This window comes from Corylus avellana, chromosome 4 (genome assembly GCF_965113065.1).
Source record: "Corylus avellana chromosome 4, dhCorAvel1.hap1.2, whole genome shotgun sequence".
Taxonomy (NCBI): domain Eukaryota; kingdom Viridiplantae; phylum Streptophyta; class Magnoliopsida; order Fagales; family Betulaceae; genus Corylus; species Corylus avellana.
In genome coordinates, this window is record NC_142493.1 from 34,485,857 (window position 1) to 34,502,534 (window position 16,678).

The following is a 16,678-nucleotide window of genomic DNA, read 5'->3' on the forward strand; positions in this document are numbered from 1 at the left end:
CAGCAACGTCTGTCAGCATTGACACCAACCATACGAGGTTTGAGTTGGGCAAAACCAACATTACCAAAGACCTGGATGCCAGTATCCATCAATGACATGGCAGTAATCAGGTGGCCCACGTGTCAAAACCCCAGAGCATCAGGGAAAAAGGAAAAAAATGAAAAGATGCAGGACGCTGACAGATCAGGATGAGCTACAGAAGGGAGCATTAAAAGGGTAGTGAGAGAGAGAGAGAGAGAGGTGTGGAGGGTGGTGTGGTGGGAGAGGGAGAGGAGGCTGACCTTTCTCCCAAGGACACAGAGTGTGACAAACAAAAAGAGTTGTAGTGCTGTATGGTGTGAGGTGGATGAGCAAGAAAAAGTGACTCTGCCTCTGCCAAAGGGAGGAATAGAGGGGGAGGTTTTAGCCTTTAGGTTCTGCTTCTGCACCCATGGGAGTACGGATTCAGAGTCAAACCCTCTACATCCACATGTATTGCCACATCAGTACATTGTCCTACGTGGCATGAGATTCTTACTTGTCAGCAATTCACATGCCCTTCTATTCTTTCTCTCTCTCTCTCTCTCTCTTGGGTAATTTCTCGGAATTCCACTCCAGGCTCCAGCCATAAAATCTATACTGAATCCTTTTAATGATCATATTAAATTCTCTCTTCTTCTTTTTTTTTTTTAATGATTTCAATAGTAACCATAGGACATATACTCGTACAGTTCAAACACTACCGTTTGGTATGCATAATAAACCATTGGAATAGATCCGTTATTATTAAGAAAAAGTCTTCGAAGAATGACATGAGTTTGTCTTCTTTCATTTTCTTTTCAAGGGTGACCAGCTACCCTAACAAAAGAATGTACGTAGGGAGAGGCATTTGGTGTAGTTCCACAATTTGTAGTGTTATTGGGGCGGTCGTGACTGCCCCATGGCTCAAGGATGATCACAATCATCTTTCAAGCTTCGTTGGAGTGGCCACAACTATTCTCTGTCAGGGTACCCTTCTTAAAAAAAATTTGATTTTTTTTTTTAAATGCAAAAATATTATTATTATAAATATAAAAGATAATTTATAATTGGAAAGTGCTCTATATTTTTATTTTTATTTTTTGGTAACAGAAAGTGCTCTATATTCGAAGCACATGGTCGATTACTATTATCTTGAAAACCATAAACACCGAATCTAGTATTCAGCGAGAGATAAATGCTATCATATATTTAAGTAAATATTGTTAGTTTGTTACTCAAAATAGTAAATTTCTTAAAAATAAAATTTTCTGATTTTTACTATTTTAACTTTGGATATTTTTGCTATGTAATTATCTCCCCCCAATGAAAAAAAAAAAAAAAAAGAAGCAATAATTGCAAGTTCTAATCTTTTGATTTGATATAGATATTTGAACATACAAAAGTCAAAGTGTTATTATTATTATTATTATTATTATTTTAAAAAAAATCATGTCAGATTTTTTTGATAAAAGGTAAAATGTATACAATTCTAATAAATCGTAACAAAAAACTATAAAATTATAAAATCATAAATACAATTAGAAAATTCTTACAATCAAGTATTATTTATGGTTCTAGCTTCTGTTAACCCATGTACAATTACAGTTATGAAATTAATATGCTCCGGACATACTAGATTTAAGATATAGATAACCCAAATTCTCAAACTATATTTTTCGGCCTTCTTGAGAGATAATCTCACACACCAATTTACTCCTCCTTGGTCTAAAGATCAGAAAAACAACTTACGTCTTTGACCAAAAGATCAGCACAAAAATAACAAAAAATAAATAAATAAATCCCCAAGACAAGTATTATTAAAAAGTAAACTAATATTGGCACATACACACATGCAAACTCTTTAATATTCGAGTTTTGATATAATTAATTATTTCTCAAAAGTCAAAACTTTTTCTATTGGAGTATTGCTATAATAATAATAATATAAACTATAGATTAAGCTTGGTTAACCTTGTCTAAAATATATTATCAATATGAAGAATACATTAATTAATATTATGATTTATTCATTGCTCCCGTAAATTAATGGAAGTCGCTCAGGCCTCAAGATATATATAGATATATACTTTGATCTTAATCCGCAAATATATACACTTATAATAATAAACTCAAAAACCTGCCCATATATGTTTTTATTTTTATCACAAAAGGAGAACCTACAGTCGTCACAATATAAATGACATGGGAATAAGCATCATCTGTTGTTAACTGTTTATTGTAACGGTAAATTTCTTGCATACAAATTTGGAATTTTCCGATCCAATTATGCTAATGACAATAAATCACATAATTAAAGAGAGAAAAATAAAACCGAATTTGGATATTACATATAATCCATAGTTTCCTATAAAAAGTATATACATACGTGATAGGTCGAACCTGCCAAGAACAATGCAAGTTAGCCTAAAAGCGAGAAAGTGACGTGCAAGCACTGGATGCCAGCCACCTGCAGCCTGCCCATATATCGGCCAAAGAGGTGGCTCCTCTTTATCCAATGGTTCCTTCATCGCCCTCATCTTCGAGAGTTTACACACAAAATATCGAGAAAAAATTCTCTCATCAAAGGGAATTAAAGAATCTTCAACATTTCCAGTGTATATATACATATTAAAACAAAATTCAAATCTCATTTTAAACAAGAAGTTAACTAGCTGATATGCTCCTTATAAATTAAATTAATTAATAAAAAAAATGGTCTTTGAAAATAGTAAAAATAAAACAAAATATTTTAAATAGAAAAATAAAAGTGAATAACTAAATACTTGAACCAGCCGTATGTGCTTTAAAATTTTAAGTAAATAAAATAAACATGTTCTTTAAGTAACTGCATTTTAGCTAAATAATTTATATGCAAGATGTGATTGCTCCCATTGTCAAATATATTCTAAATTCCATGTAACAAAAGCTTCATTCTTTTTTTTTTTTTTTTTTATGAATTACAAGTTTGGTACCAAAGCTTCCAAAAAAGAACGAGAAAAAACTAGCATTCCTATATTGCGAAGGTACAAGAAGAGCAACGCAAAATAAAGAAGGGTATGAAGAGAGAGAGAGAGAGAGAGAGAGGGAGAGAGAGTAAATGGGAAGTGATGGTAGTCAGGTCACAACCTGAGAATGACACAAAGCCTTAGGCTGATGGGTGGCCTATCTAAGGAGGGCTCGGTGCTCAACGACCACCTATTGGGGTGGGGGTGGGGGTGCAGCCACTTCTCTGCAGCAATTATAAATGAGACATGATATGTGAATTTATTTTTCTTTGTCTTCATCATCGCCATAATCTTCATCACTGTTCACGCCAACGCCGCCGTTTCGGTCGCTGTTGCTGTTGCTACTGGCGGCCATATGTATCATCAGTACGTCGCATTGGTTTTGGACATTGTTGCCGTCATCATCTTCTAGCGTATCGTGACCGTCCATCTCATCAGCTTTTGGACTTGAGAGACCAATCGGGTTGGGCTGCTTGTTCTGGCCAACTATGGGGAGTGGCTCCGTCAGCTGCCTCCCGTCTCGAGCCGGTGAAAACACCACTGGCAGGTAGTGGTCCATCTCGCACGGGAACTTCGAGTTCTTGAAATGATCCTTCAACGCTTCCAATCCCTTTTGTTTTTAAATTGATTCAGAAAAGTAGACCCCAAAAAAAATATTTTTTTATTTGTTCAGATGAGTAGGACAAAATGTCGGAGTATTTTTACGGGGGAAAAGGAAATACCTGAACTCTAGCATATGTGACTTCACAAATTTTCCTGGAGTTGAAGACCTCCCAATGTTGAAGATGAAAGGCCTTGTAAAGCCTCCAGGTTGCCTGCGGGGAAGTCATGTTCACGAACCCATATCCCACATTGCACTTGTTGCTGCTTCCACAAAACGTTTCATACAAAATAAACGTATACCCACCCAATGATTATACAGGTACATATATGTGGGAGATCAAGAGCTTTGATAAGCATTAAATAATTAATATTTAAAGCATAATATTTATTAAAGGAATTAACAGCGGGTAGATAGATAGATTACTTGAAATCAATGGGGAGATACACAAAATCGTATGAGGACAAAGGCTGGTCATCGCCGTCGGCAATCTGCTCGTTGCAGTGGATACAGTGGTTGTCCAGCATGTTCAAGAGCAGCTTCTGACTGCAAACAAGTCAACAAAATTATATATTTTGAACAAAAAATAACAATAATATGCCAAGGAGTGGGAAAGATGTAAGAGACGACCGACCGACCGACCTGTACTTGTTGGGTATGTTCTTGATCATGACAGTGGTTCTGGAATCTCTGCAATTGGGTTCCAATATGGCATCCTCGTTTATTAGAAAACGGCTGTCGAACTTCTTTGCTTGTCTGCCTTTCCACGGCCTACTACTCTTAGGCTGCTTTGCAGCCACTGCCAAGTTATTGCTTGGGCTCTTCTTTGCGTTCCTCTTCGGAGGCCCATTCGTTTCTTTCTCTTCAATTCCATTCGCAACGTCGCCGCCGCCCAGACTCATCGAAGCCACTTCGCCCTCAAGATTTCCGCTCTTGGGGCTTGCCTTACTGAAACTCGATTTCTTTGTGGAGAACTGTGTTTGAGAGAGATGTAAACGAGGAGACACGTTGGGACCGAACCGCCCAGATAATTTCCGGTGCAACGGCGGCGGCGGCGGAGGCGGTGGCGGAGTTGGTGACGACAGTACTGGAGGGTATCTCGGAGATTTCGTGTGATGGAAATTGGCCGAGAAAGCTGGGGTGGGCGCGTTGAAGAACTTCCTGCTATGACCACCGGGTCGACTGAACTCTATTACAACCGGCTTGCCGTGAATTTCCTTGCCATTCATCTCTCTAAGAGCCTTGGCCGCGTCTCTCACATCGTAGAACTCCACGAACCTTTGATGTTTCTTCAATGGTGTCTCTCGCAATTCTTTCACCGGACCTAAATCAACCGAATACAATAAATACCGAAACATTGCATAAAGCCTGAGCCCCACAAAACAATAACAACAAACAAGTCCTTGAAAAGCTCCAGATCTCATAGAGAGAGCAAAAGCAAAAAAAAAATTACCCACCGAAAGTTTCGAAGATTTCTTTTAGACCGGCTTTAGAGACTTGGGAGTCCAAATTGAAGATGACGATGGTGCCCTGGTTGTGCCCCTCGCGAACGGCGTGGGTGGGCGACGGGATGCTGAACTGGGCCCAGACAGTACGGCCAGCAATGAGCCCACGCGCCGGCGGGGGCGGTGGGGGCAAAGCAGCGTTTGAACAGCTAGTATAGTAGTGGTTTCTGAGCCTGGTCTGGTGTTGCATGTGCTGGTCACGAATGGCACTGAGGGCCTCCTCTGCATGCCTCAAATCGTAGAAATGAACGGTCACGATCCCCTCCCGGATTCGCTCCATCTGGACCCCCCTCACCTCCCCAAACCCCTCCAGCTCCCGCCTGACCGTCCCCTCGCAGACGTCAACCGGCACCGAGCTCAGCACCAGCGTCCGTGTCGCGGCAGAAGACGGAGCCGGAACCGCCGCCTGAACCCTAACCCCCGGCGCGCTAACGTACGCCGGGGGTACTGCTGCAAGCTGGCACCCGTATCCTACGCCCCCCTCGCAAAACGGCACCACCTGCACATGCACTTGGACATCGCTCGCTGCGAACGGGTAGTACACCTGGGGCACCGCCTGCGGCAGTGGCCTGAAGAGGGCCACGTGGGCCTGGTTGCTAGGGATTCTGGGCCTGAACTCTTGCGCCCTAGGGTCTAGGTTTCCCGGAAACCGTACTATCCCGGTTTCTCCCATGGCGGGTTTCGAAAAATCTTCACCGCTCCGAAAACCACCAAAAAGACAATTTAGAGAGTGGTTTTCCGGTGGGTACAGATTGGTTTACCGCTTACCGGGCGCTTAGTTTGTTTCCCATCTAGTCTCTTCCCCAAAGTAACAGTAATCACACTACTAATAAAACTCCTTTCTTTTCTTTTTTTTCTCTCTCTACGGCCCTGCCTCTCTGTCTCTCTTCAAGTCACAGTGGCTTGGCTCTTTCCTTTTTTTCTCCACTTTCTCTTCAACCCCAAGTTGCTAAAAATGTCCTTTGCCATCTTAAACGTTGATGAAATTACGGAATGCCCCGTTGTCCTTGAAATTTGTATCCTGTTTTACGGTTTGATTGGGGAGGGGAAGGGATTCGTCGAACTTTGATGGGCCGTACACGTGGCGATGGGTGGGGCCTAACCGTACACTCAGAGTATGCTCAAACCGGAGGGTAATAATTGCCCTCTGGGGCTGGTGCATGGTACCAACTTTTTTCATGTTGCTATTTTGACTACTCGTAATGCTCGATTTGGTGTCACCCCGCTTTTAATTTTCTTTGTCCGACTCTTGCTCTTCTTCTCCTTTCTTCTTCGGTGCTACACATGACTATTATTTTCAAAAAATCTATGAAGCATCTTCTTTGCCTCCCTGCTTGTGTCGATCAAGTTTCCCTGTTCGAATTTTAAATTTTCTTGGGTTTTTTTTTTTTTTTTTACATATAAGTATGAGTTTTATAAGGGTTTTTTTAAAAAAATGTTTTTTCTATCTTATATAGAAGAAGCCTAAACCATTTTGTCTTTTATTTTTTATTTTTTATTTTTATATAGTCCAATATCCAACAGTTTATGTTAGGCACTAGGCTAAAAGAAATGTTTTTAATGATGGACTGGATAATTCTATTCACTATTGAAACCCCCCAACAAGTACGCATCCCACTCAAAATTGGCAGGACAATAGGGACTATTACCCTATTCAAAGCATAGGTGCAAGTGCAAGATACAGGTGTAACTCTTTTCTTTTTTCTATGCGCAGCTGAGGTGCGTGTAACCTTAATAAGCTGGCAATATACGTACCGGTAAACAAAAATTCCAAAATGGAATAACTTTTAATTTAATTTCAGGCTTTAATGAATATATCAGCTCAGGAAAAAACGAAAACAAAAATAAATAAATAAATAAAGAGAGAAGAAAGTATATATATATATATATTTTCTATTAATATGAGAGAGGGGAAATTGGAAATTAGAAAAACACTAGCATTGAACTTTGAAACATGATTAATTTTAAATTACGAGGTCTTCAAAAGCATGACCAGTTTTTTAACCAACAAAAAAAATTCCTAATTTTTTTCTTATTCCCATGTATTATTGCTCAAGATGAATGCAACAATCATGAAGTACGACTTCAATTTGCAAGACACTTGCAACAAAAGTTATAACACTCAGTGACAAATTTAGGTTTCGTACTGGCAAGCAAATGTCGTCATGATTAAGAACAAAAGCCATCCTTATAATAAAAATTTCCTACTAATTTCTTGTTAGTTTTATTTAAAAACAAAAACCAAACAAAGCGCCGGTGCGTAAAAAGGGTTTTGAGTGAAGAGCAACACACGTGCGCTGGAGTTTCCAGTAAGGTCCAACATGAGACTTCCAAGGAGTATTGAAAGCATATTTTAGTCGTGTCTTCGAGACTTTGCATGCTGTTGTCTCCCCCTCGCACGTCCTCCGTAGCCCCATTGTCAAATATTATTATCCAACTAAGTGTCCTTCACCACCACATTCAAACATCTTAGTACATCTTTATTGACTATTCACCTACATTTACTTCTCTCCAAAGTTTCTGCAGTGAGTTGGGTAAAATTAAAGCATTCTCTTACATTTCTAACAACTTTTTTTATCATTTTTCTTATATTTAACTATCAAAACTACTTTTTACTTCATTATTTATATATACTCTGCAATAACTTCTTTTTAAAAATAATTTCTTTACTCTTCTTTATTTTTTTAATTTTTTATTTCTCTACTTTTTTAATTATTTAGGAGAGAGAATAAGTTTTTGGGTTAAATACCTAATTTCCCTTATGATTTCAGTACTTTATTTTTTGTCCCCTAGGGTTTTATTTGGATCATAGGAGGTACCTGTAGTTTTGATATAGACAGAGATAATACCTTTATTAAAATTCCGTCCAAAACTTAACGGAACGTTACGTCAGCACCAATCAAATGTCGTTATAAGTCATATAATTAATTTTGAAAATTTTAAAAAAAAATAGAAAGATTAAATATATATATATATATATATATATATATATAAAGAAAAAAAAAATTGGGCCCCTTGGCCATTTGGGGGGTGGCTGGTGGCCAAGAGCCACCCCCAATTTTTTTTTTCTTTTTTTCTTTTTTTTTTAATATATATTTTTAATCTTTTTTAAAAATAAATAAATAAATATTTAATTGCATGACACGTGGCGACATTTGATTGGTTTTGATGTGACGTTTTATTAAGTTTTGGACGAAATTTTAACGAAAGTACCATCTTCGTCTTTATCAAAACCATAGGTACCTCCTGTGATCCAAATGAAACCTAAGAGGCAACAAAAAAAAAAGTGATGAAACCTTATGGGGGAATTAGATATTTAACCCTAAGTTTTTTTCTATTTTAATAAGCACAGTGATTGCTACAACCCTATACATTTGAGTCTGCTATGAGTGGCTTTTTGTGATTTTTTTTATACATTTTTCCTAAACTTAAGGAAATGAACCAGATATAGGGAGCCTGCTATGAATGCTCTCCATGGTAATTAGGTGCCAGCCACCACATCGAATATGAAATCTAGCGTAATTCATCAAGTTTGAGATCAAATGAATTGCGACTTTGTGATCTAGTAACAAAAAAAGCAACTTATAAGTTGGGTATAATGTTAAGTCATAATTGGTACGGTTGGATCAATGTCAATAAAAGTAGAATTAGGATATTCTCAATTTCAAATTAACTAGATAATATCCAGTTAGTTATAATGGAAATGTATTTTTGTCCCCTCAAAAAGTGAAAAAGACAAAAATAGTCATCCACTATAACTAACTATATATTATCCAGTTCACTTAAAAGGGAGAGAATCATGTTCCAATAAAGTGGGGTTGCTATATACATAGACTGCAGAGCGTAGTGATATATTATGATCATAAATGTCTCACATAGTTTAAATACAATTTATAATAACTTTCTTCAATATGGAGCGGAGTCGGATTATTATTCGTTCAAATAACATAAAGTAGAACAAAAGTAACGATTATGTCAAATGGGATTTGAGATGTATGTAGAGGAGGATATCAAGTACTTATTCCCAATAAATTCCTCATAAATCCCACTTATTATAGAAAAAATCAATATAGATGTATGCGTTTTTTTTTTTTTTTTAAAGTGTAGGCATTTGAAAGGTAAAATATGGGGATGCTACATTTACACTCTTCAAATTATTACTAAATTTGTAATATTCTCTCAAACTTTAAAAAGTTGTAATATCCTCTACTAATTTACCAACCCCTTTCATTTAACCTCTTGTGTTATGACTTTTCTTTAAATCTGACTAAAAAAGAGTCACTTGAAATACATATGATTTAAAATGACAATAATACCCCTTTAAAAAAAAAAAAAAAAATCCTAGACTCATGGCATGCCAGACGGTCGTGTGTCACTTCTAATAATTTTTATTTTAAAAATCTAAAGGCATAGTTATATTTACACACATCTCACTGGAAGTTTAACGGTAAACTTTTAACAAAATAGGTTACATGAAACGTGTGTAACTCTACTTCCATGAATCCTAACGAAAGGGGTAAATGAAAGGCTTGATAGATTGATATGGGATATTTCAACTTTTTAAGAATTGAAACAAACATTATTAATTGAGTGGTAATTTGAGAAGATAAATGTAATTTTCCTTAAAAATGCTTCTTTTTCATTTTCTATGCAAACATGTGGAAGCTGTTGGTGAATTGAAATTCTCTGCACTACAATCGGGTTAGATATAAAGTTAGTTAATTATTATTATTATTTAGTGTGTAATGTGGGATTTCAATTTGATATTTTATACGGGTTACTTTTCACAAACATGATATTTTTTTTAATGTGGTAGCTCAATATACTATATTGTTGTGTTCCCCATTCCCTTCACATGATTCATGGGCCATTGTTCTCCCTTTTTCCTATGAATGTATGAGGATTCCCTTTTTATGACCCAAAAAGTAAGTGAAAGGGATGGTTCCTTGCTCTCCACCAACCCCATTTTAAGGAGGTTACTATATTGGGTTCCAAACACACGGAGACATTCCCTATTTTGTGTGACTAGCCTTTTTGTATATTTTCCTACAAGGCGACATTCAACAATCATTAACTCCAACCATAAGGAAAATCAAATGCATAAGTTTTCCATAGTTGCATTTCATTTCAAAAGTTACTTCGGACACAAATATTGTAAGGGATTAGTTAAAACTCATATAAATCACTATAAGATAAATCAATTAAATTCACTCCACACAATACATTGTGAAAAGATTGAGACTTTAAATTTAAGGATGGCTTCACCACCCCCCTTTAAAGCTGCCGCCCTAGGGTAGTTCGGGGTCACTCTAAATGGCCAAATAGGGCCACCCTTACCATTTGAGGTGGGCTCAAATCTATCATAGAGGAAGCAAAATCCGGTGCTGCATGAATCTATAAGAGTTGATATGAGCTAGTGGATTATTTGGACAAGTTCCGAGTACATAGTTGAGATGCACGATGTATAAATAATGTTTGACTGAAGACAAGAAATGATGGGTCATTTTATTAGACTGCGAGAACGGTTGAAGCAGGAGGTGGTGCATTGGGGCATCCTCATACGCTTTTATTCCTTTTGTAAAGCAGGAGTTGCTTTGTGGCTCAAGCCTCAAAGGCAGGTTGGGTTGCCCCCACCATGGCCACCAAGTGATCCGATTCCAACATATATTTGGGTTAACAAGGGAACTATATATTATATTTTTATATATATATCTCGGGCAGAGTGTGCGCAATGCGGACCGTGTCGTGTCCTGGCACCGTGGCGAATCGTTTCACAATTGCAACGTGTGTTGAGAGAAGAATTTCTGGGCATTTCTTATTTGGGTAATCAGATTCTACGGCCTAAAGGGTGCAATTATATGTTGTGCTAATCACCATTTTTTAATCAATTTTTAACACTATCACCAAGAATGTTCCTATTTATAAAATTATGCAACCCAATGTGAAAGTAATGGTAATTACTTCTCAACCCCCACGGAGAGAGAGAGAGAGAGAGAGAAAGAACTTTAAAGAAAAGAAATGATTCAATTGGCTCTAGCACTTTAAAGATCAATACACGTGTCTCTCATGTCCTATTATAAATAAATAAATAAATAAAAATATGTTTATTTTCAACTAAAATTTAACGCAAGCAAACCCGAAAAGAAAAAAGCACTCTTTTACACGTAAAGTGTTTTTTTTTTTTTAATTTACTATTGAATATGTAGGATCTACATGTGAGTTAGACATATTCAATGATAAATTTGCGAGATCAACAAAAGATGAGTCATACATATTCAATGATAAATTTGCGAGATCGATGAGAGATGCACAAGCAAACGAAACCAAATATCTCTATTTTCTTTTTGTTTTTTCTTTTAGGTGATTAGCATGAATGAAAAGTCATACTTCCATCAGAATCTTGGACCAAAAATTGGTCACAGCTAACTATTGCAAATTTGCAATCATTATTTTTCTACCATATGATATGACGTGACCAAGATGCAGCAGCTAATTTTGGGCCAGGCTGAAAGTTAAGATCTATGTGGGTTTCTTTAACAAGCCCAAGCTGGGTCGGCTCAAACATTGAACATTCTAGCATCAACCCCGGCTGCCATCACTTTTTCATCATCTCTTTGTTATGATTCCCATATTTAATTTCTCCATGATTAATTTGATATTTTCCTTTTATCCTTCAAGTCAACCATGAGCCATTTTATTCAAAAGGTCTTAAATTTTTTGCTCCTCTGACTTTGTGTAATGCTTGTTATACTATTTTCCACTAACAAACCAATATAAAGAAAGTTCATACCCTCGGGTTTTTCTTTGGATTTGGGCTATGAGTAATATCATTCTTTACACTAGCTTTAAGCTAACTGATGTAGAGTATTTTAAGTTACTTTTCATGTTAGTCACTTCAAGAAAACAATACCCACTTAAAACATGTCACATAAGCCAGTGTGAAACTGGTGTGAAAATTTAATGTAAATAGTAGCATTGCTCGACACATATACGGACACATCAATCATAGGAAAAGGACATGTGAATCAGAGTATATAACAAGAACTGATATTCTTTTTTATTACACTTGTTCATCACAGACCAATGGAAATTTTGGATGGAGAAAATAAAGGCTAGGGTTGTAGTTGTAGTGTACAAGGTTAATTTAGTTATCTTTTAAAAGGACAGCCCATCTTTGAGCGTATGGAAGTAAGATTTGTATCTCTGTGCTAATCCGAACATGCCCAGTGTGCCCCCAGTATGGAGCATAACCACATTTACAGCACCTTTTCCCTCCTCACTAAGGAGTGCTGCCATTTCCCAAGCAGCTAAAGTATACATGGGATCCACCAGAATACCAGTTTGCTGCGCAATTTGTTGGCATGCTTCTACTTCCCCTTTCAATACATTGCCAAATCTGGATAAATAGAGAGAGGCAGAGAGAGAGAGATTTGAGTTTAGTAACCTTAACAGATGCAAGCAAAGAAAAAAGAGTTATTGTGAAAATACACATTGACAGTGACAGAGATATCAAATGTTCCTAATTGACAATGCTTCTGTCATCAGATATAAAAGGCATATTCGTCAAGCTTCAATCTTTGCAGCTTTTAGTTCCCTGAACATCCTCATCCCCTATTTCGAAAAGTTTATATATATTTTGTTGTTTCAATTTCCTCATCCCCATCAGATCCCCAATTTCCCCTAGTTTTTCTGCTGAAGCGTATAGAAAAGGAAGAAATTTCTTCCTGCCACGTCTTGATTGGTTTTAGACAGTATAAAATCAATACTCTTAATAATACCATTAACAATAAAAGAAGAGAAGGAATGAGATATTACTTTCTTGGATGGCAACGTTCTACCCAATTCACTATTCCGTCATGAACTTCATTTAAGCTGTGATCAACATGATCATGAAAACTGAAACACCTCTTGAAATTGGAAATCAGGCGTTTCTCTTGTTGTTTGTAACCATCAACTGTATCAGCCAGCATCACAGCAGTTACCTCCCAAGGGAGCCTGACATGAAGCAGCATGAGCAGTCACCAACCAACAATACTGTACTTCAATAACGACTCATTACCATGAGAAAGTAAAGCAATAATTTATTCCTTCAACTAAAAGAAAATAAAACATGAATTCCAGAGAATCCTGATTCAATGGAACACACCCTAAGCAGAGGGCTCCAAGTCCTAAACCAACAGCAGTTGTCCCTGTACCAGCATCTACAACAAATTTCAACGGCCTCTCTGTTCCAAGTAAATGATTCTGGGATAAGTACTGCACTAGGCGAATGGCACCTATGAGAAGGAAACCATTTTTTAGTAAAAGCAATCATAGCAATCAACCAGCACCAGATGCGTAAAGCAACAACCAATTTAAACCAACAAAAAAGTAATGAGACAATAAGATGCAGAACTAATCTTTATTTAATCAGAAAATAGACATCAAACTTGTGATAAACACATAATTTAATGTAATCCAAGTTAGTTTTTCATAAAGCATACTCATCCATTAAAACCATTATCTGATAGTCATATTTTTCTAATACATTGTTTTGGTCGTCAATCAAAGTCATTACCGTAAAGCAGAGTGGCGCTTATTACAAGATGTAATGGCAAATTATAGACTGAAAGTAAATACAAAATCTTCAAAAAGGTGAGCAGAGAAGAGGAATATGCATGTTCCACATCCAAAAATGCTTTACTCACTCACATCAAACCAATACACAGCCAAGACAAGGAGAAAGAGAAAGAGAAATTTATCCTCAAAAAGACATTAAAATATGTACAAATGCAAACACAAATATGATGCTTTATACGAAAATCCACAACTTTTACCCAGTATGGCCACAGCCTCCCCTGCGCCTTCATTGACAATGACAACCTTTCTTGGATAGTTTTTAGCACTTCTATTAGCATCCATTTGCACAAAGTTTGAAGCACTAGAAGTTTGACTGGTAAAAGAAGATTCCAAAATATCACTGAACAATACAACAATACCACTGTTGCCTGCCACCAAATTAGCATGGTTTCTCAGCATTTCTTCCCTATTGGCATAAAGAGATCTTGGAACATATGTAACATTCCCATATATTGTTGAAATCAGGTTATAGCCAGTCAGAATTTCAGGCTGCTCCCCTCGTAGAAGCAAATGTGACTTAAGTCCTCTCTCTGCACACGAAACAGCTGCAAGATATGCAAATTACTCATTACAAGCAACCTCTCTTATAGCTTATTCTACCAAAACTAGTGAAAACCTTTCAGTGCCATAAGAAAAAAGAAAAAAAAAAATCCTACTGTAACTGCAGCAAACAAGAACATTTCCTACCAACAGCCGCTGCATGTGCACTTTGACAACCTCCACAAGTAACCTAGAAAATGTCCCACTTGAATGTTATTTGTTCTTGGGAGTTCCTAAAATGAAACAGATATTATTTGATATTAAATAGAAACTGTTCATATTAATGAAAATAAACTGGAACAAAAAAAGAAAGCAGAGGCAACGATCTCTCCTAAGGTTCACTACACAAACAGATTTCTACGCCTAAAACTGCTGGACTAGAGCAGACAACCATCTGCTCCAGATGCAGTGCCATGTCCATACAAAGAATATCGAACTCAACAGGATCAAGTACCCAAAACCGTCTCCTCCACAAAGAACTTCGCTGGAACACATCAGACATTGTCTGGCTCTCCATCAACAGAGATCACAGATAGTAATAACGAACAGTTTATTATTTGGGGATCCTAGACTCCTAGTCATGCATATAAGCCCATGAAATCTAATGGTTCACAACTCCTTAGTCATGTTTTTGGTTATGCGTCCGTATTAATACAAGAGGAGATAAATTTCAGAAGCCAATAAGACAATCACTAAAATATGGAAACCAAGGAAGGGCCTATATTGCTGTTCAAAGGAAATGTAACTTTAACACGCAATCACCGTCTTACATTCAAAAGGAATATGGATTTATAATCATACCACGTCAGTGACTGAATGATCTTCAATGAGAGGAAGCAGTCCATCCAATTTTCTTGCTTTATTACCGTTCACCAATGGATGCAACAAATCATCCCTCACAATATAGAAGGATGGATTATGCTCATCCTTTGCCATCATGCCATCACCAAACGCTGGTTGAGTATTGTTCAAAAGGGATGTGTAGCTAAATGGTCCACCTCTACTACGTACTTGTGGGGGAGAAAGCATTATTTGGTGAATTTTGGTATCAGGGCTGGGCAATGCCCATCTTCGATCGAGCAATTTAGACACGAATTCCTCACTGCTTGGTCTCACTTTGGGAACACAACTCTGGCAATGAGGGAAAAAGCCATAATCAACTATAAGTTTAGATCCTGTTGAACACCCACATGTTGCATAATATCTAAATCAATAATAATAATAATAATAAATGCTGTGTTGTAACACAACTTGACTTCAAATAAGAATGTATTTGAGACCAAAAATTAAACAAATACTAGCACCAAAACCAAAACAATGCCACTTAAAAACTTACATACTAAACTGCCAGCAAGAACTCATATAGCATCTTGTATTGGTTTCCTGATTTCTCTATTCGCAATCAGCAAACTTAGAACACATTCCCATTTATTTACAGACATTTTCAGGAAAAAATTAAACATCTGAACCTCCAAATTTTCGAGAAAAGTATTACTTTTTTTTTCAATTTTTGGTTCTTATTCTTTCAAGCAGTCAACCAAAGCACGAACTGGGTTCGCAATACAATAAGATTATCAGAACAAGACAGTTTCGAAAGCACCCAACTCACGATTTGAGAGAGAGAGAGAGAGAGAGAGAGAAAACCTGAGGTCTGTGTAAAAGCTCGGCAGAGTGAAAGCCGTTCTTCATGGCCACAATGGCGCCTCTGCTGGCCGAGCATTGGAGCTTCATATCACTGTCTCTCTAATCGCTTCCTTTCTTCACGTTTTTTATCGGTCCGTGTAAATTGTAGTTTTTTATCTGGAGCGACATGTCGTGTACCTTTCTCCCCTCGTGTAATATTGGAAAAACATGTGTTTTTTTTTTTTTTTTTTTTTTCAAGGACAAAATTCTACTACAAATTGATTTGTAACTAATTCATACAAACACATTTAATATAGTTACATTAAATAAGTTTGTTTGTATGAATTATCTACAAACCGTTTATAGCAAATTTTTGTCTGTTTTTTACATGTTAAGGAATATATGTCAATTTTAAAAGCTTATATGATAAGAAATTTCTATTATTTTTGAGTATCTCACCTATTTTAGCTTTGAAAAAGATGAATGCTACACAAAATGTTATACTCTCAAGTACTCATTATATGAGGTGGCAGTGAAAATTGTGATTTTTATTGACACGATAATGAGTGAACACTTGTTATGTGTATTATTTTTTGTCTTTTTTTTTATAGCTCTTTTACATATTATTATCATGCTTTTGGCTTGTGATTTGATCCTTAAAACAATGGGATAAATACAAAAACACCATAAAATTACTAGTCATTTTCAAAAAAGCATTAAGAATTAACATGTGTAACACTTAGATACATAAAATTGTCATTTTGTGGCAAAAAGCACATCCGTTG

The 16,678-nt window shown here is 36.7% G+C and overlaps 2 protein-coding genes across 3 annotated transcripts; both read right to left on the bottom strand.

Moving 5' to 3' along the window:
- Positions 1-2,893: 2,893 nt before the first annotated feature.
- On the bottom strand, positions 2,894-6,013 carry TEL1 (terminal EAR1-like 1). Its single transcript, XM_059590116.2, has 5 exons — positions 5,064-6,013; positions 4,249-4,930; positions 4,033-4,152; positions 3,728-3,869; positions 2,894-3,615 (listed from the first exon to the last, which is right to left on the bottom strand). Exons 1-5 carry the CDS (start codon positions 5,782-5,784, stop codon positions 3,265-3,267), a joined length of 2,016 nt encoding a protein of 671 aa, XP_059446099.2. The 5' UTR covers positions 5,785-6,013; the 3' UTR covers positions 2,894-3,264.
- A 6,133-nt stretch (positions 6,014-12,146) lies between these two features.
- On the bottom strand, positions 12,147-16,043 carry LOC132178854 (Pyridoxal-5'-phosphate-dependent enzyme family protein). Of its 2 annotated transcripts, none has more exons than XM_088515836.1 (7): positions 15,915-16,043; positions 15,072-15,401; positions 14,418-14,460; positions 13,928-14,275; positions 13,258-13,387; positions 12,927-13,106; positions 12,147-12,507 (listed from the first exon to the last, which is right to left on the bottom strand). In XM_088515836.1, exons 1-7 carry the CDS (start codon positions 15,999-16,001, stop codon positions 12,267-12,269), a joined length of 1,359 nt encoding a protein of 452 aa, XP_088371962.1. In that variant the 5' UTR covers positions 16,002-16,043; the 3' UTR covers positions 12,147-12,266. The 2 variants fall into 2 exon arrangements, with proteins under 2 accessions (XP_088371962.1, XP_059447407.2); XM_059591424.2 differs by having other exon boundaries at positions 15,072-15,445.
- Positions 16,044-16,678: the final 635 nt, after the last annotated feature.